Source organism: Cryptosporidium ubiquitum, assembly GCF_001865345.1.
Source record: "Cryptosporidium ubiquitum isolate 39726 chromosome Unknown contig_25, whole genome shotgun sequence".
In the NCBI taxonomy this organism is placed as follows: Eukaryota; Apicomplexa; class Conoidasida; order Eucoccidiorida; family Cryptosporidiidae; genus Cryptosporidium; species Cryptosporidium ubiquitum.
The window spans coordinates 1-20,458 of NW_021639822.1; the positions used below are offsets into that span (position 1 = coordinate 1).

Below are 20,458 nucleotides of genomic sequence, written 5' to 3' on the forward strand. Positions count from 1 at the left end.
TATTTATTATTATTATTTCGAAAGAAATGCATAAGAATTTTGAAAAAAATTAAACTTTTTTCTATTACATGTTATTTGTTACATAATAATATAATGCCGGTATAGAAATTTGGGCGGGAACATTGGAGACATGAGTTTGAGACGGAATTAAGTCAAAATTAAATAATTAAAAAAAAATAATAATAATAAATAATGTAAATATAGTTTAAAAGGAAAAAGTATAATATAAATAAAGAAAAAAAGAGGCGGTTATAGTAAAAGGTGTATATTTTGAAAAAAAAGAGCAAATGTCACAGGAGTTTTAATTAATTAAAACAAAACACAAATAAAATTAAGAATGGGCTACAGCAAGGTTTACAATTCTCATCCAAAAACTTACGGTCAAGGTAGCAGATGTTGCCGTGTCTGTTACAATCATCATGGTTTAATTAGAAAGTATTCACTGAACATTTGCAGACAATGCTTCCGTGAAAGAGCAGAAGCAATAGGATTCCACAAATATAAGTAAATTAAGATTTTATATTGGGTTGGATTCTGAATTAAGCTTCGGGTCTGTAATGATGTTAGGTCTTCGTTAAAGTACGGTTTACTGGTCTAAAATGTTTATTGTATAGAGTCTACTTTGAGTTTTTGAGGAGGAAAATGAGTTGATTAGAAGAATAGAAAAGAGAAATTGAGAAATGGAGAAAAAATAGAGACTTCTAACAATGAAACAAAGCTAATGATGATGTTATTGTATATACAGTATATGTAAAGTTGATTTGGATGAGGGTAGAATCGCATGGTTTACACCTAACTTTTTATAATTATATTTGATTAATAAAGGTTTTAAAATTTTGACATATATGTATAGATATATCAGGAATTAGCAATTAGATTTGGATTATATCCCTTACATGGGGGTTATTTAATCACTTTTAATGTAAGATGATGTTTTTTTTTTGGTGTTTAGTTTCTATGTATCTTAATTGAGACTTAAAAGGAAAAAAAGTGGATTACGTTAATTCTTTGAATGTTTATAATTAGAATCTACGCCTCTTCTGCTTCCTTTTGTTTTATTGAAATCAATATTTACCTTATTGTCTCAGTATTATTCATAGTTCAGCTTCCCATTGGACTATTCAAACACACTTTCTCTAGTATTTGTATTTTTTTTGTTCTAAAAAAACCTCTTTTGAATAGTTTTAAACCAAACAAATATCTCATTGAAGTGATTTTTTTTTAATACCCTTCCAGCCTTACTTTTCTACCTGTTAATTAACTACTAAGTTATGTAAACAATAAAAAAAATATAGAAGTGATTTAAGTGTTAGTTTCTAGAAAATATATATCCGAAATTTTGAGATTCAGCAGGAATTGAAGAAAAAAAAAATTTGTAAAAAATATTTATTTGTGGTTTACTTAGAAATGTTTTAGCATGTATTATTAGTAAATCAAATATTGAGAATTTTTGGCGCCAAAATGGAGTGTAATAAGATTAAAAAATACCCCTCTTAAAGTTATTTTATTACAGCAGATAAAAAAATAATCAGGAGATTTTGTGGGTAACTTTAGAGAAAATATAGAGAATATAAAGCCGTATATAGCCTTTGGAGGATAAGGAAATATTCGAAAAGTTTAATTTTAATAGAACAATATTTTATTTATTAATTATTATTTGTGATTGGTAGGAAGGCGAGGGTAAATATGGGAAAAGAAAATAAAGAAACCAATGTGGAGAACACTCAGGAGGCTACAGCCAAGCAGGATGTGGCCAGTACTGTTTCTGTGGATAAGTTTGTTCTTGAGTTAATATCTTCAATGGATTTGATTAAAAGAGGTGTGGAGTCGGCAGATCAAAGATTAATTGGGCGTGCTTTGAGATTATGCAGTTTGAGTAGGAGTAATTTAAAGAGGAAATATATGTTGGAAGTTTTAAGTGGCCTTGAGAAGATGATAATGACCCAAGAGCCAGAAGAATCGAATATTCTAATGTTGAAATCACTAAGATTGAATTTAGATTTAGAGTTTTTAATGTGTGAGAATGATGTGGAAATGAAAGACGAACCAGAAAATGTTGAATCTGAAAATAAGAAGACAATTAATATGATAGAAAAGATGGATTGGAATTCAATGAAGCCATGTTTAAAGGAATGTATTACACTTTTGGGGCTTTTAGTTCTTATAAGAATGTATAGTGTTAGGGCAGAAAATTATATAGAAAAAAAAGAAAAGTCCTTGGAATTAAAGAGAAGTAATTTCCGGGAATGCTTAGAATTTTCTAAGATTTTGTTTGAATATTGTAAAAGAAGCACAAGCCAGACAATGGATCAAATAGTTTCAAAGGTTATATATTTTTATTCAAGAATCCACGAAATTTGTGGTGAATTTACAAATATTAAGAATGAAATCCTAGAGTGTTACAGAAATGCTGTGTTAAATCACAATAGTATGACTCAGGCTGCATGTATTAACTTGATCCTTAGAAACTATGTGTTGACTAAAAGATATGATTTGGGATTAAAAGCATTAGAGAAGATGGTTTATCCAGAAAATCTTTCATCTGGAATACAACAAGCAAGATATTTATATTACTCTGGTAGAATTTACTCTGCTCAACTTGAATATCAAATGGCTTTTAATAGTTTTACGCAGTCACTTAGAAAAACTCCTCAAACTAAAGGAAGAGGTTCACTTAATTTTGCTCTTTCAGCTCAGAAGTTTGCGATTGTGGTTCAAATGCTCATGGGAGAAATCCCAGATCGCTCCATTTTTAATTCAACTGATTTGAGAAAAGGATTAGCACCATATTTTGAGCTTGTAAAAGCAGTAAGATCTGGTGATATGAAAGAATTTGATTTGAATCTTCAGAAACAAGGCCAAATTTATGAACGTGACGGAACACTTTCATTGATTAAAAGGCTAGCACATAATGTTATTAGGTCTGGACTTAAGACTATATGCTCATCTTACAACCGAATATATCTGGATGATATTGCTGAACATTTTGGTTGGGACAATTCTCATGATGTTGAGGGAGTAGTTTCTAAAGCAATTTTTGATAAGGTTGTTGATGCAAAGATTAATGACAATATTAAATGCGTAGAGAGCCAACAGAAATGTGAAACCTATGGTTCTGAGTCAATGCTCAATAACCTCCATTCTCGTATTGCTTTTAGTCTTCTCCTTAGAAGTAATGCTATCAAAGCTATGGAATATCCGCAGAATATGCCTGTTAATAAAGAAAATAACGATGATGAAGAGGCAAGAAGACTTTCACAAGAAGAAATTGAAGCAGCTGTCAATAGTGTTGACGATGGATTGCTTTAGCTCCTTAAGCAATCATTCCATTTCCCTGAAATTCTTGAGGAATATTCATACTTTCTTTTTCTTTGACTTATTAAATATCTTTCTTTATTTACTTTAATAATGATATATTTATTATTTTTTTTTTACAGTAAAAAATCTCCAAAATTTATTTACTTTCCATCTCTTGCTTTTTTTTTAGACCTAATCAGCTTATTTTGATTGTCCACATAAATAATACATTAATAATTTGACTTTCACGCCGGTATATGTTTTTTGTTAATTACATGAATGCATGCAATTGTGATTACAGAGTAATATTTGCATTTTTGGCGGTAAAATGTGGGGCAGAGTAAAAAGAAATGTGTTAATGAGTACAAAAAAAGGTAATTTATAGTTTAACAAAAGACAATTTAAATAAAGAAGAAAGGATTGGATTCATGGAGATTGCTCACTAATTGATGGTTGATTGCTTAATAACTTGGGTTTTTGTTGGTTATTGGATAAGTAAGGTTTCTTCTATTTATTCTCAATATTAGTGCTAAATCAAGTTAATATAAAAGTGTTAAATTAAATTAATAATTAATTTTAGAAAGTTCAAAATAATCAGTTTTAGTTTAAGACTAAGAACAAGAATATAATTTAAATAATAAGATAAGAAAAAAATTGATAATTGGGAAATAAGAATAGCATGGAAGAAACTTATATTAAAGACAAGGAGTCCATAGGAGTTGAATTACTTCATTATATTAATTCTTTGATAGAGCCTTTAGCTGATGAGTCTATTGATATTGTTAAAGTAAATGAATGTAATGCTCAAAATGAATTAAATTTTGAAGGAAGGAAGAGTATAACTAAAGCAGAAAAAAATAGTAAGCCAAACCAAACATGGGTAGTTGGTGTTGACGCTATTGATGATTTGAGGGATATAATAAAGCTGATAAAAAGAGAGATTGAAGGAGGAGCAGATTCTGAGAGATATGCAATAACAATGCTATGTGAATGGAATGTAGTAAATACAAAATTAATGCCACTATGGAATATATCAACTAACAATATTGAAATACAAAGTTTGATAATTCAAGTTTTATTTTGGTTAACAGTTGCTCCTGATGAAAGTTGGAGATCTTTTCATTCAAAGTCAATGAAATGTAAGGCATATTTGAAGAATATGCAAAAAGTAAAGTTTTCATTATGCTCAATTTCATTTTGGAAAGAAATTGTAATATTGTATAGGAAGCTTAAGGAAGTTATTCAAAACCATGGTTTTTTGAAAGAAGACAATGAAGACCTTAGGAATAGAGAAGAACAGATAGCCTTTTTGAAGGATCAAGATAAAGAACAGGGAGAAGAAGTCACCCAAAAAGGCCACGAGCATGAATCTAAGGATTTGGTCGATGAGCAGGACGAAACAGATGAAAATGATCGGCATAAAATGCAAAGGTTAGAAAGGCTTGAGATGATCCGTAATTTAAGAGATGAAATCATTATGATTAATGAAAAAGCTGAAAGGAGGCTTAAACAATATAAGAACAGAATTGGGATGATTAAAGGGTTATTGATACAAACTTTAAAGATTCAGGATCAAGTAGTTACCGAGTCTTTAGCTAATTTTGGAGTAAGGTCAGTACATTTGCTCTTAGTTAGTAATTTGGTTCAGAGTGGAATACTTGAAATTATTCAAGATGATAGTGAAAGCTTATTGAACGATCTTAAAGGAGAATATGTTATCGATGATTCTGATGTTGTTGCTCCTTGGAGAATATTAGAGTATATTTATGGTTTAATATGTAATATTCAACCCATTGATTTTGTTAATGAACTTTTTGGGATTAAGAGAAATCTAACAGAAAATGAAATATTAAAGAATTCTTTGGTTGAAAAGATGAAGTTAATAAAAAAAAGTAGTTCAAGTGGTTTTACCTCCAACTCATTGATGAATAGGCACTCAAGATTTAACCCAGAATTAGCCAGAAGAAGGATCAAAGAAAACAATGGCGGAACTACTGGCCAAGTAGTTAATTCAAAACGTGTTTCTTCACAGAGGGTGAGTAAATATAGATATGATTTTGATATAGATGAAATATATGAGTATATAGATATATTTATAGGAGCAATGCAATCGGCTGGAGGAACTCTTCATTGTCTTGAGATGTATGGTTATCCAACAATAGAAGGAACAATGGCAAATTTTGATGGTAATAGATCACAAAGTTATGATGAGACTGTGCAGATATTAGGGGAATTTTTGGAGAATTTTTTCAAGTTAAAGCTTCCTGCATTAATTGAAAAGATATTTATTATACTTAGAAGTGGTAGTGAAAAGCATACATTATGGGATATTTCCAGATTAATCAGTTTAATGACTTGGGTACTTGCTTATAAAAGGACAGTTTTCTTTGAAGTTACAAAAAATGAAAAAGATAAACAGTTAATCAAAGAAGAGTTAACTAGGTTGTTGATGGAAACAAAATACCTTTTGGACACAAAGGAAAATATGGCAATCGATTTCATATACTCTACGATAAAGCTACATGCTAGAGAGAGGCTATTAAAGAATAAATCTCACAAAGTTGCTAGGATAGCTATTCGTTGTTTAAATGAGCAATTGAAAATTATACATTTAGTATCCAATTCTGAAGAAGAAGCTATCCGAGATCTGGGCATATCTTTGATTGCATTTATAATTAGACTGGATATAATGAATTGTTTATCTTGGATATTAAAGCACTACACAAAAACTTCTCATCATCCAGAATTATTCTTGTATTCTATTGAGGTATCAAATAGACTGATCAAGTTATTCAGTAAGCTTGGTGGGGAAACTTTAGTAAGTACTAGGAGGAGAAGAAGGGATAAACCAACAGATATTAAAGATTATAATGATGAGGAAGATTATAACCTGGATGAAAATCTTTCTGGATTTAATGAAAACTACTATACAGAAAAAACTAAGTTGATGAGTTTAGATGAGATGATGAGTGATTATTGTGATGGAAGAGTGGTTTCAAATTTAATGCTTATAGTTAATAATTACTCAACCAATCATTCAAATATTAATTGGCACACTGCAAGGCTTGCTAGAAAAATAATTACAACTCGTCCTCAAGGTGAAGTATCTATTTTAAGAGAAGATGGTCAACAAGAGCCTTTTATGCAGTTATTCTGTGGCTTATTCTTTCAATTATCATATTTCATAACTTTCACTCAGATATTGAGTGATAAAAGTTTTCTCAATTCTTCTAAATCTGATAAAGGAGCACAAGATATTGTCCTATTGTCAAGACATGTAATACACCAATTTTGGGAAATAGCTAAAGTTAATCAGTTTGTTTTTATGGAGTTGTTATTTTCAAAGAACTCTGCAAGGGGACTTGGACTAGCAGATCCTGAAAGGCTCAAGTCCATTTTTACTAATTATGAACAAGGGATAGATGCTGCTATTGTTGAGAGAATGGAAACAACAGGAAATGAGGACGTATTTGAAGCTAAAAGCTTTGTTAAGAATAAAATTAACAAAGAAAAACAAGCTGTATCAAATTGGAGCAAAGAAGATGATGAAGAATTACTTGCACTATATACTCAGTTTGAAGAAAATCCTAAATGTATTTCAATTATTGCAAGCTTATTAACGGATGTAAAAACTGAAAGATCTGTTAAGAAAAGATTACGTGAGTTAGGAAAGATATTAATTCAAGATGATCTAAAAGACCAAGATGAAGAGGAGAATCGAACCCGGACAATAATTAATGTTGATTTGATATCTGGAATTCTTGGACTTAGTAATGCTTGCCCAGAAGATATTATTGAGGAAGGACTCACCTTTGATTCAAGTATAGTATTAAAGGAGTTACTTGATTTATTGCAAGAATCTTTATCAACAAAGGAAATTTTTGGTGATAATCAATTTGAGGAAATCCCCATAGAAATTCCTTCAAGTTTACCAACTTCTTTATTGGATGATCAAAATTATAAGTTGATCATGTCTTCTCTTGGATTAAAGAAACCAGGAAAAGATGAGAATTTGTGGGTAGTTCCAAAAGAATTAAGTATAGAAGAGTATAATGGCACTATTAATTTGTTCAGGGATTATATAGAAAAAGATATATTTGAGTTAACAGAAATGATGAATAGTATCAGTAACTTTGTTTCAAATAATTGCCAGTCTGAGATTAAAAATATAAATTATTCAATTAAGATTTTGAAGAATACAATACAGGATTTTATTGAAGATTCTGAATTATCAGGAGAAATTTCCCATTTAATTGATCAACAAGTTCCTGTTGAAAATGGTTTATTACATTTAATTTCAAGTGAATTAAAAGTAATTATAGAGAAAAACAATCATGCAAATAATTGGGAAAGAATGGAATTGGATAATATATGTTTGTGTTTATCTCAACTAAGGCTAAATAGTTTAGGTATAAGAAAGCAATTTGAGAAGATTTACGAATCATTCACCATGTCAAAATTACTACATTTGCTAGGTTTTAAAAAGTCAAGAATTACTAATGATACTGACTTTTTGGTTCATTTAGACAGAGGAATAACAAAAGATCATCTTGATTTATCTGAAAGAGGAAATAATAACCAAGTTAGTTTATTTGATGATGAATTAGATGATCATTTAATTGGGAATGATTGTTTGAATGACTCTTCTATTAAAGTTTGGGTTCTTGATTATGAGAGGATTACTCTTACTGAGTTTAAAGAGAGAAGTAAGTTATTCAGAGAGTTGGTGATTGAAATGGCTGATATAAAGGCTAATATAAGTAAGGACTTGAATAGGAATAATACTTTTTCAAAAAAGACTATTTCAAAACTTTGTTTGGGGATTTATAATTTCAGAAGAAATACTCAAGATTTGAAGATTCCAAATCGGATTATAGCTGTTTTGGATAAATATTTAATTCAACAGCAAGACCAGAATGATTATGATGATGATGACAAATATATAGTTCAAATAGAAAAAGAAGATTTAATTAATGTTGAAGAGTATATTAATCAGATCATGGAATCTTTAAAAGGCCAAAAAGACAATAATTGCAATTGGTCTATTCGAAATTGTATTCTCTCTTACACTTATGACAGAATAAAGGAGCTTAGAGAGTTGTTATTTAAGCTTATTGGTTTGGAAATGGCTGAATTAAAAATATTTACAGAGAAAGTAATAGGAAAGAAAATTAAAGTTAATAAAGAAAATATAAAATCAATGAATCAAAGCAATAAAAGAAGGAAAGTCAAAGTCTTTATGGATGAAAAGAATGAAGATGAGGTGGTGGACTCTGATAGAATTGAATATGAAATTGAAGATGAAATTGAAGATCAAGTTGAGGATGGAATTGAAGATCAAATTGAAAATGAAGTTGAAGATGGAATCACTAAATACATAATTGATGAAAATGACAAAAAGTGGAGATATGACTGGGAAAACCTTGAGAAGAAGATGCTTAGTGTAGGAGATGAGTGTTTATTTAGTAAAGAAAATGAAGATTTTGGTAGGATTGACAAGGTATTAGATGAATTATTTGGAGAAGATGAATAAAAGGTAGTACAAATGAATATATTCTATATGTATTCCACTTTAATTCAAATCATTGTGGATATAATTATTATAAGTTGGGATGCTTTGGAGCATACAATTTGGATTTCTTCTTTAAGCTTGACCCAACATATTTAATTTCCCCACTCTTAGTCTCCTTAAAACCATCTGGAAGTTCTTCAATATTATAAGTTTCCAAAGATGCATTGGAAAATCCTTGGAATTGGTATTTTCTTTTCTTTCCAAAAGCAGATAGAATTCCATTATTACTTGGATTATTTTCAAGTTGATCATCATAATAAGCAATAATACTTGAGTTATTGAGAGCAACAAAAATTTGATTAATTTCATGAGACCATTCAAATGTTGAAATGACCTTATTATTAAGAGTAATTAATTTATGAAAATTACTTTCAGCTGAATTTATTAGAGAATCTATTTGAAATGAAACCAAGGAACTTTTTGCATGATTACTGATATTTTTACCGTTGAAGCTGTTTTTAACATTACTTATCTCATCTTTAATCAAAGTTGAAGATGTAACAATATTTGTTCCACATTTTGAAAGTACAAGTCTCGAATTTTCATTTCCATCACTTGGAAGGTTATTAATTGTTTTCAAAGCAATATTGGTCTTTCTGATATCCCAAATCTTTACAGATTTGTCAATAATTCCTCTACTTGCTAAGTAAGTATCTTGGTTCAGGTTATATTTGACAAAAGTGATATCAGATATGCTCTTAATGTTTGCATTTTTGTCAAATTTATGTGCATCCCTAATAATAATGGAAGGAGTTTCCGAGTATGAATTACTATTTCTTGAAAAAATTTGAATAGATCCATCAGTACAAGAAACTGCAACTTTTTCTCCAAAAGAAGAAATACACAAAGAATTTGCTTGAATGGAAGATATGTTTAAATTTCTCTTATCTAAGCATTTCATAACAAATGTACTTGGAATATATCTATCAACTCCAAATGGGTCACTATTAAGATCAAAAAGACGGATTGTATTATCAATTGAACAAGTTAAGAAACGGTTAGCATTTCCAGGGTCCCATTTACAGTTTAGAATCATATGTGTATGTCCAGGATTTGATTTAACAGACTTAACATATGGATCACCTTGTACGGTACCTGTAATAAATTCACCATTACTTTGAAAGATTCTACATACAGAATCACCACAAGCTGCAAGAAAAAGGTTCCCATTTTCATTGAATTCAACTTTCTGTATTGAATGATTTTCTAATGGACAAATAACTTTATTTGGGTTCATATCATTTTCATATAAATTACTGAAATCATAAATTTCAATTTCTCCATTAATCACACCACAAATCATCCGATTACCTTTATTAGAGACAGATATAGTCGTTACTGGTTTTATTTTACAGTTTTCTTCTAAATCTTGATTTGGGATATCTTCATTTTTTCTGAACTGTACATAGTGTTTTACTGGATACTCAATAACTGAATCTCCTATTATACTTTCCATTTTTTTACGCAGGTTCATAATATTGGAGAGGCTATTGATTCCATCTTCTTCATCACTATCCTCATGTTCTTTCTCAATTATTAGTTTGGATCTTATTTGGTGGATATCTTGTTCAGTTCTGGTATTAGCATTGAAATCTTTGAGATTTTGTGAGTCTGATTTGTTTTTGACTTCCGTATTTGGTTTTTTACATTGTTTTACAGTACTTTTTTCATCATCCTCACTTTGGCTAGATGATGAGTAGTCTACAAGGGAAAGACTTTTGTTAGATTTCATATAGATTCTATTTATAACATGTATATGAATAAACAAACAAATAAATATATTATATATATATATATATATGTATTATATATATATATATATATATATATAGCTGTGATATTTGCACTTTTATCTATACAGTAATAGTTGAACAAAAAGCCATTGAATTTTTAAGAAAATAATTTTTATATATTTTATTTGGTTTTATAGTATACCGGTATAACAAAAATATATGTAAATTAATATAATTCCGGTACCCTTTAATTATTTTATTCCCAATTTTTAAAAAAATAAATAGCTGAGTAAACAGATCACAGTAAATATTTCAGCAAAATTATTTAAATAAATAAAGCCAAAACACGTATTACTAATTATAAGTGAAATTAGTATGTCTGTACTTGTGACAGTTGGTACCACTCAATTTGATTTACTAATACAACAAGTCGATAAAGTAGAATTTCATGACCAACTCTTAGAATGTGGTTACAGAAATTTATTTATTCAATATGGAAGGTAATTTAAAATTTCATTTAACACGTGTATATTACGTAATAATCAAAATAAATTATAAATTATTTTAGTGGTGAATATGTTCCAAAACAAAGAAAAGTTAGACATAGTAATAATTGTAATGAAAGTAAAGAATATGATAAAATCCTTGAAATTAAAGCCACTCCTTATATGAAAGAGATTATATATTCAGATTACGATCTTATAATAGGTCATGCAGGAGCTGGAACCATATTAAATTCTTTAAGAAATAACGTAAGTTTTACTTTTTTTTTGGATTATATTGGTAATCCACGTTTATTTAGCTAATGAAAGCTAAAAGAAAAGAATAAATTGTTATAATACAATTTTTTCTAAATTATTAATTTTGATTAACTTAAATTAGAGGAAAATGATAGTTGTAATTAATGAATCTCTTATGGATAATCATCAAGTTGAGCTAGCAACCCAACTTCACAATGATAAACATCTTATTGCTATTAATAATATGAATGATTTAAGAAGTACAGTAAGTTGTATTTTTTTTTTTTGTTCTTCGTACTATTTAACTTAAATTTCCTTCTTTAATCTTTGTTATTTTCCATCTCTATCCGATGCATTCTCTTATAACACAATCACAAATATTCCAACCATTCTTAAATAATAATTTTTGATTTTTATTCTAAAGATAAAAACTATTACAACTATTACATATTCAAATAAGCCTCCTGAAAATCAACATACCAACTCGTCATACCTAATTCCTTTTCCTAAAGCTAGTAATACACGTTTCAAAGAGGAAATAAGTAAATTACTTTGCAATGAAAATATTTGGAAAAATTAAAAGAAACAAATGATAATATTAACACAAATATTTAATATAAGTTTTTCTCCCACAACTCTTTAACTTTTGTTTTTTTAATAATTTTTTAACTGGGTGCATTTTGCCGCCAAAAGAAGTACCGGCGCACGTCTTGTCTATGCAAAAATAACATGGAATAAAAAAGAAAAAAAAGATTGTGAAAGGATAATAGTGGAAATACGTTGAGAGAAAGTTGAAATAGAGAACATTTAAAAATAATAAACAAGAAGAAGAATGTATTTTCTTGAATAAAAATAAAAGAGATAATTAATAAAATTAGAGTTAAATACAGAAATAACTAAATAAATTGAATAATAAAATTAATATAAAGGATATATTATTGATATGATTTGTGAAAATTAATGTAAATATGAATGAAAAAAATAGATATAACCGTTTAAGAGTGTTTACAGCAGCTTTTAGTATGTTAGTTGCAGGAATCTGGTGGATGTTGGCACTTTTTTCAAGATCGTATCATTATTTAATAGTTTCCTTTCCAATAGGTAATTATCTTTCAATGGATATATCTTTATGGAATATTTGGGCATCCTCAGATTGTAATCCTACAATGTTAAATGGCAGATTGAACTTTGATTTTTGTAGGTGGGTTATTTCAAATATAGATGGTAATTCTATAGGAGAAGTTATGAGGTTTCTTTGTTTACGAGGATATGGATTAACTTCCGAGGAGTCTAATTGCACAACATTTTCAAACTTATATACAGCTTCAGCAGCAATGATTTCATCTATAATAATAATTATTGCATTATTGGTTTCAGCTCCTATTTGGTTAATAATTTTATATTTTAGAGGATCAAATAAGAAGATTAGATCGATTGTACTTACTCAGTTATTATTAGCATCAGCTGTTTCTTTACTTTCATTATTCCTTTATACTTCAATTGGAGGTTTTCATGCTGAGTTTAATGGTTTTGGTAATGCCATCAAAACTAATCGTCTTTCTTCTCTTTTCTTTGATTCTTCTACATTGAATTCAGGGTTTTACATTTCTGTGACTGCGGCTGCTATTACTATTTTCTTAATCCCATGGATTAGTTATATTATCAAAAATGTTGAAAATGAAGAAGTTGATTCTACCAGCTACGTTTCTGCTCTTAAACAAACTTACTATAATTACAGATTGGAGGATGAGATTGCTGAGACTGAGAGACTAATTCACAAACTTAGGACTGGTCCTATAATTTAAGACTACTTAAAATCAACTCACATTTTATATTTAAATGTGTGTTTATAGAAAGAAAGAGGTAGAGAAAATGTGAGGAATAAGGAAAGGGGGGAAGAGAAAGAGGAAAAAAATGGAGCTGTAATATAGAAAAATAGCCTATTGGATGAATAAGTATTATTTCACACATAAATACTCAGATTATCATCAGAATAAAATATTAATCATGGAGAGAGATTAAGAAATAAGCTGAGACAAATTTTACAAGATTATCACCCATACTAAGCTTGCAAATTGCAAAGCTTCAATTTCAAGTTTTGTATACTTACTGATTATTTTAGATTTTGATGTTGGAAATATTATTAAAGGATTGCTCATATTACTTACTTAATACCACTAAGCATATTGCTTTAATTCAAATATTAAATTTCTATACTCTTTATATTTTTTTCATCTCTACTTTTTTTATTCCTTTATTTTGTTTTCATTTTCAACATTTTAATAATCTTTTTTTGACAACACACTTTTGGCGGGCTTTTTTGAAAAATTGTTTATATATAATATATATATATATATATATACATATATTATATATACAGTAGAGAAATAGATAAAGAGAAAATAGAGCTAGAAAGAAGACTTTGATAAAGAAGATTTTTAGTTTCTATTCTCTTATTCTTAGTTTCCTCTTTAACAGTTCTGAAAGTTTTTTTAAACGATTTTGATTTATTTGAGCTTGAATTTTTTGTATATGAAATACTAGAAATATAGCTATTATTTGGCAAAAAATAAGGAGAAAAGGATAAAATAGAAAAAAAAGACCAATTTTCAGGTAGAAATGGGTAGTGGAAGAAAGAGAATAAAGGTAGAAGAAACAGAAATAACAGTAGACGATAATTCAATAATAACAAATAATAAAGATAATAAACAAACAAATCCCTGGAACAATGGTAAGCCATATTCAAGTAGATACTATGATTTAAGAAAGTTTAGAAAATCCCTTCCAGCTTGGCCAGAAAGAAAGACTTTTTGTAAGTTAGTTAAAAAGAATCAAGTTGTAATATTAGTTGGAGACACTGGTAGTGGAAAAACAACACAATGTCCACAGTTTATATTAGAATCTGGGTTAGGAGGGGATTTAAAGATTGCATGTACCCAACCACGTAGAGTTGCAGCAATTAGTGTGGCCCAGAGAGTCTCAGAAGAAATGGATGTTTGTTTAGGTGATGTTGTTGGTTATACTATAAGATTTGAAGATAAGAGTAATGAAAACACTAAACTTAAGTATGTAACAGATGGAATGTTACTCAGAGAAGCAATGTATGACAATGATTTATCCCAATATGGAGTAATTATAATTGATGAAGCACATGAAAGAACTATTTCAACAGATATTTTGATGGGATCATTAAAAGAAATACTATTAAGAAGAAGTTTTGAATCTAAAAATCCGTTGAGATTAGTAGTAATGAGTGCAACATTAGAGTCAACTAAATTTCAGAGTTACTTTGGTAATAATTCACCAGTTTTTTCAATCCCAGGAAGAATGTTTCCTGTTGAATTAATATATAACACAAAGGCAGAAAAAGATTATTTGGAAGCATCTATACAAAAAGTACTTTATATACACGAAAATGAATCTCCTGGAGATATCTTATTATTTTTAACAGGAGAAGAGGAAATAGAACAGGCAAAACAGCGTCTAGAATTTTTGTCTTCTCCTTTAGAACATCAGTTTGGTGAATTAGTAATAATTCCATTATATTCAACACTACCTCCAAATAAGCAACAAAAAATATTTGATAAGGCTCCAGGACCAAAGTATCCAGGTGGGCCTGCAGGACGTAAGGTAGTAATTAGTACTAATATAGCAGAGACTAGTGTTACAATTGATGGAGTAGTATATGTAATAGATCCAGGTTTTTCAAAACAAAAGGTGTATAATCCTCGCACAAGAGTAGAATCTCTGCTTGTTTCACCAATATCCAAGGCTTCAGCCAAACAAAGAATGGGTAGAGCTGGGCGTACTAGAGAGGGTAAGTGTTTTAGATTATACACAAAAGAAGCTTTTGAATCAGAATTGGTAGATCAAACACACCCCGAAATATTGAGAAGTAATCTTAGTAATGTTGTTTTAACATTAAAAAGTTTGGGTATTAATGATTTGGTTCATTTTGATTTCATGGATCCTCCAGCTCCTGAAACTTTAATGAGAGCTCTTGAACAGTTATATTTTTTAGAAGCAATGGATGACGAAGGAGAACTAACTAAAATGGGAAAGCTTATGACAGAATTTCCAATTGATCCCCAGTTAGCTAGAATGCTAATCAAATCATCAGAATTAGGATGTGCCTCTCACATACTATCTTTAACAAGCTTATTAACTGTACCAAATATATTCTTAAGACCAAGAGATCAATCTAAAGAGGCAGATTATGCAAAATCCAGTTTTATTGACCCGGATGGGGACCACTTAACGTTATTATATGCTTTTGAATCTTTTAGGGAGGTTCTATATGAAGATGAGAATAAAGCAAAGAAATTTGCAAAGGAGAACTTTTTGAATTATAGAGCATTGGTTTCTGCAGAAAATGTTAGAAAACAGCTTGAAAGAACATATCAAAAACACATACTTAACACTAATGATAATGTTGGCTCTGATGATGGGGAAATTTCTGAATCAAAGCTGAATATTTCTATTAGAAAAGCAATTACCCAAGGTTTCTTTATGCAAGTTGCCTGCTTACATAGGGCAGGCCATTATACTACAGTAAGAGATAATCAAGTGGTACATCTTCATCCAAGTTGTGTATTAGGATCAAAACCTGAATGGGTGTTATATAATGAGTTTGTTCTTACTTCTAGAAATTTTATCAGAACAGTAACTAAGATTAGAGGAGAATGGTTACTTGAGGTTTCTCCCAAGTATTATAATCTTGAGGATTTTCCAGAATGTGACTCTAAAAAGAAATTGGTACAACTAAATTATTCTAGTAAAAGGATTTAGACAGCTTGAAATTATATTTTGTTTTAAAAGGTTTTTAAATAACTATTTCTTGTTTTCTTTTAATATCTTATTTAATCTACATGCAAGTAATTAATTTTTCACACATTCATTACATGTATCCACAAGCTCAATTTGGCGGGAAATTGAAATTATATATTTTGTTTTAAAAATTGTTTAACCATATGTATTGATTTTTCTCTTTCAATTTTAAAATTACATACATATTATTCTGAAAAAAAACATTTGTATTTTTCAATTGATTAGTAACTAGTTTTTGTTCCTGCAATACTTTCTCTTTTATTTTATTGTTAATAATAATTATACAATGATGTTATCTGCTTAGCTATTCGTAGTTATGTTTATATGTAACTAAAATATTTTATTTGAATGTTATCTTGCCATGCCGCCTCTGCCTCACAGCCAAACTTATGCATGCATGCATTAATGTGGCAAATAAATAAAATAAATACACAAAAATGCTCCAAGTTATAAGGAGGGAAACATGAGAAGGGGGATATGAGAGGGAAGATAAATTAAATATATAATTAATGATAACTCAGAGTAGATTTCTATCATTTTTTTCATTTTGTTTAATTTTTATTGTTATTTTCACTTGTTTTTATACACAAATGTAAATATATTAATTTCAAAATGCCAAAAGATAAATATTGGAGTTACTTGGATTATACAGGAATATGTAGATGTGTGAATGTATCTACAATGTACGATGCACAAACTTATGCATGAAGTTGTGAGGAATGAATATAATACAAAAGTAATCAGAGGAAATAAGGTGTGAAATTTTTTTATTTTAATTTTAGGCTGGAAATATTTTCAGTCTTTTGCTAGTAGAATTATAGTAAATTAGCCTGAAAGTGAATAGAGTCATCTTTTACTTTGGTCCAGCGTCTTTACCATGACTATTAATGCTGTAGTAGCATTAAAACAATAGTATTTCAGACTTTAAGTAATCTTTTAATCCAGTATGATAAATTTTTGTTTAAATGTCCACTTATTTACATTACTACTGTATTCCAGGATACCTTCTTATACCAGGAGGAGGAGGTGGAGGCGGGGGTGGAGGTGCAGCTCCAAAAGAATTCCCAAAAGGAGAAGCGGTATTTAAGTTTGTAGAAGGCGTTGGTGCAGTTGTTCCTCCCATCATTGGTGGGATAGAGCCCGAGATAGAAGATGATGATGATGGTGGCGGCGGAAGGGAAATCTCTGCCTTTGGCAACCCTGGGGTAGGAATGGTCTCTCCGCCTGTCATGTAAGATGAGGTTGGTCTGGGTGCTTGCGGAAAGGGTCCCTGTTGGGTTTTTGGAGGTGGACTTGAAACAAACTGAGAATTAGTCACCTGCGAGAGGGGAGACATTGTTGGGGGAGCTGTAGTCACCGCTGAAGGAGCCATAGGGGGTGCCATTGAGGTGGAAGAAGATGTTGTTGGAGAAGCCGCCACTTGGGGAGCAGCCATTGGAGGAGCAGCCATTGGAGGAGCAGCCATTGGAGGAGTTGCCATTGGAGGAGCAGCCATTGAAGGGGCAGCCATTGGAGGAGCAGCCATTGGAGGAGCAGCCATTGGAGGAGCAGCCATTGGAGGAGCAGCCATTGGAGGAGTTGCCACAGGAGGAGTTGCCACAGGAGGAGCTGCCACAGGAGGAGCTGCCATCGGGGGAGCTGCCATCGGGGGAGCTGCCATTGGAGGGAGAGGGGACTGCTGGGGATGGATGTTATTCTTAGAGGGAGAGAAGGACTGATTAAAGCGATGCTGATTATGTGCAGAGAGAAGTGGAGGAGAGGGGTCTCCGCTTCTATTGTGGAACTGACTTGGATTCTGGGCGCTAAATCCGGAACTGGATCCTCCCTGCTCTTGGTGGGAGGGCTCCGGGACTGAGGATTGGACATTCAGACCAGGGGGAAAGCCATCACTGGGTTCAGAGCCAATCTGTGGGTGCTGTTGTTGCTGCTGTTGATGTTGCTCGTTTCCTGAGATATTTGTGAGAACCTCCCATTTACCTTCGGTGTTCTCTCTGAAGAGAGTAACAACATCTTCTCCACTGGAAGCCGCCAAAACAGTTCCAGTAACACTCCAAGAAACCCTCCAAACTGGCTCGTTAAAGTTGAGTACTTGGCTACTGTGCCAACCTTGTCCATCAGCATCCTGAGTCCAAATGACCACAATCTTATCATCTCCACAAGAAGCAATAGTCTCAGCAAGGAGATCTACTGATGGCCTCCAAGCAACATCTCTCACCCACTCAGAGTGAGCAACATCCAGGGTTTGGCTCATTTCAGAAAGCTCTTTTGTTTGAGGATCTTGCTTCCAAATACGAATTTGGTTGTCACATCCTCCAGAAACAAGTCTAACAGGCTGGGAAGATGAATTAACAGCTGAGCTTCCAACAGAGTTTATTGCTGGAGCCCAAGACACAGAGTTTGCTCCATTTGGATGACCAAATACCTGTTTCTTAGTCCAGTTCCTTGTTTCTGGACTATATGAGCAGACCGCTATTGAACCATCCGATACAGCACAGGCAAATTGGAGCCCAAAATCCCATGGACACCAACATACACCATTAATTGAAGATGAAAAGTCATCACATGAGTATACAATTTCCCATCTTGATCTTTGAGTTTCCTTCCAAACTAAAACCTTTTTATCATATGAACAAGAAGCTAATACACTTCCAAATGTGGGGTGAGCCCAGCAAACCTGCCAAACCGGCCCCTCGTGGCCTCTTAACTCTGCCAAGAAAGTTGGTTGATCCGTAGAGACATCAAATATTCTTATTGTGTGATCTGATGATGCTGTTGCCAATCTACGGCCATAATAATCCAATTGTGTGTCGTGTACCGGACCAGTGTGGCCAGTATCAAAAGTTCCAATAACTTCTGCCATTATTGGTTATCGATTGTTTTTGGAGTTTGTCTTCCAATATATATATAAATATATATATCCGAATTTTTTAATACTTTTTATTTATTCTCTTTTCGCTCCCCTTTTTTCTTCCTCTTTCTTTTTTCTCCGGGAAAGTGGGGAACACAAATTTACAAGAGCGCGCCAAAACATGAATCCGGTACCTTTCCACGTAATTTAAAAAATCATCGTTTTGTTAGAAAAAAAATTATTTATATATATACATATATATGTATATATTTTGCCAAGATTAAACGAATATTCATTAGATCATTGTATTAATATACCAGGATTTGAATCACATCAAGGCTGTATTCTTGGAATAAGATCCTGTAGATACATATCTAGTTATCATAATTGAATTACTGAACATATAAATTAATAAGGTCCCAAGGTAAATAATATATACGCATGTATTCCTTGGAGTCAATTATACCTTATTTTGCTTTCTGTTTGATAATTACTAGGAATAAAATAAACACGGGTTAAATTTGAATCTTATAGTTATCCAAGTGTTAGATCTATAAATAAAGCTACATCTAGACAAGCTTGGGAGAAATTGTGAAAAGAAGGTGTAAAATATTTGTGAATAAATTCACAATTTATTCTAATTGTGAACTTCAGACTTCTCTATAATTAGGGTAAAGTTTTCTAATTCAATACTGCATTTTTGAGAAAATTATGAACTCTGGAGAATTAAATAAGGAACAGATTGAGGATGCTCGCTCTGTTTTTGAGGTATTTGATACTGACAGAAATGGTCTTGTGGATAGAAGAGAGCTTAAGGCTGCTTTAAGAGCTTTAGGGTTTGATGTGGGAAAGAAAGATATAGAATTAGTTTTTACTGGATGTTTTGGTAGCAGTTATTTAGGTATGAGTTCCCTTTCAAATAAAGCTTTGGGCAATTCTATGGGATCTTCTCATATGAATGAATACTCATCAAGTATAGGTAAGGACCTGGAGGGTGAGAGAGGAGTGAATTTTGAAGAGTTTTGTCAAATTTTGGGATATTTGATGACAAGTCAAAATCAATTTGGGGTTGGAGCCTTCTATGGTACCTCAGATCCTTCACAAGAAGTCTCTATCGAATATGTTAAAAGGGTCTTTTCTCTATTTGATATTGGTAATAACGGAAAAGTTGGAATAAGAAGCTTAAAAACTCTTGTTTCACAAATTTCCAGAGAATCCCTTTCTTTAAGTATAAGAAATCCAAGTGAGTCCGGAGATACTTTATTTTCAGATGATGATCTTAACCAAATGATTAAACATATTGATAGAGACGGTGATGGATTTCTAGATTTTGAAGATTTTTATAGAGTTTTCCAGTATTGTCATTCAAGTACAAATAACGAAATTAATTTCTAATTAAGAGAAGATTTAATAATAATACCTTAATTATTTCCAGGATTTA

General features: G+C 31.0%; 8 protein-coding genes across 8 annotated transcripts; 6 read left to right on the forward strand and 2 right to left on the reverse strand.

Moving 5' to 3' along the window:
- Positions 1-1,686: 1,686 nt before the first annotated feature.
- cubi_03632 (26s proteasomal subunit S3 PINT domain containing protein) lies at positions 1,687-3,309 on the forward strand (the record flags this gene model as incomplete). Its single annotated transcript, XM_029020646.1, has 1 exon — positions 1,687-3,309. One exon carries the CDS (start codon positions 1,687-1,689, stop codon positions 3,307-3,309), a length of 1,623 nt encoding a protein of 540 aa, XP_028874143.1.
- A 667-nt stretch (positions 3,310-3,976) lies between these two features.
- On the forward strand, positions 3,977-8,830 carry cubi_03633 (SANT domain-containing protein; the record flags this gene model as incomplete). The annotated part of the gene is made up of 1 exon (XM_029020647.1): positions 3,977-8,830. One exon carries the CDS (start codon positions 3,977-3,979, stop codon positions 8,828-8,830), a length of 4,854 nt encoding a protein of 1,617 aa, XP_028874144.1.
- Positions 8,831-8,897: 67 nt separating this feature from the next.
- cubi_03634 (WD repeat-containing protein) lies at positions 8,898-10,601 on the reverse strand (the record flags this gene model as incomplete). Its single annotated transcript, XM_029020648.1, has 1 exon — positions 8,898-10,601. One exon carries the CDS (start codon positions 10,599-10,601, stop codon positions 8,898-8,900), a length of 1,704 nt encoding a protein of 567 aa, XP_028874145.1.
- A 376-nt stretch (positions 10,602-10,977) lies between these two features.
- On the forward strand, positions 10,978-11,922 carry cubi_03635 (glycosyl transferase; the record flags this gene model as incomplete). Its single annotated transcript, XM_029020649.1, has 4 exons — positions 10,978-11,102; positions 11,171-11,354; positions 11,485-11,607; positions 11,767-11,922. 4 exons carry the CDS (start codon positions 10,978-10,980, stop codon positions 11,920-11,922), a joined length of 588 nt encoding a protein of 195 aa, XP_028874146.1.
- A 388-nt stretch (positions 11,923-12,310) lies between these two features.
- On the forward strand, positions 12,311-13,147 carry cubi_03636 (uncharacterized protein; the record flags this gene model as incomplete). Its single annotated transcript, XM_029020650.1, has 1 exon — positions 12,311-13,147. One exon carries the CDS (start codon positions 12,311-12,313, stop codon positions 13,145-13,147), a length of 837 nt encoding a protein of 278 aa, XP_028874147.1.
- Positions 13,148-13,961: 814 nt separating this feature from the next.
- On the forward strand, positions 13,962-16,130 carry cubi_03637 (mRNA splicing related protein; the record flags this gene model as incomplete). Its single annotated transcript, XM_029020651.1, has 1 exon — positions 13,962-16,130. One exon carries the CDS (start codon positions 13,962-13,964, stop codon positions 16,128-16,130), a length of 2,169 nt encoding a protein of 722 aa, XP_028874148.1.
- Positions 16,131-17,154: 1,024 nt separating this feature from the next.
- On the reverse strand, positions 17,155-19,029 carry cubi_03638 (uncharacterized protein; the record flags this gene model as incomplete). The annotated part of the gene is made up of 1 exon (XM_029020652.1): positions 17,155-19,029. The coding sequence occupies one exon, from the start codon at positions 19,027-19,029 to the stop codon at positions 17,155-17,157; it is 1,875 nt and encodes a 624-aa protein (XP_028874149.1).
- Positions 19,030-19,728: 699 nt separating this feature from the next.
- On the forward strand, positions 19,729-20,412 carry cubi_03639 (centrosomal protein centrin 3; the record flags this gene model as incomplete). Its single annotated transcript, XM_029020653.1, has 1 exon — positions 19,729-20,412. One exon carries the CDS (start codon positions 19,729-19,731, stop codon positions 20,410-20,412), a length of 684 nt encoding a protein of 227 aa, XP_028874150.1.
- Positions 20,413-20,458: the final 46 nt, after the last annotated feature.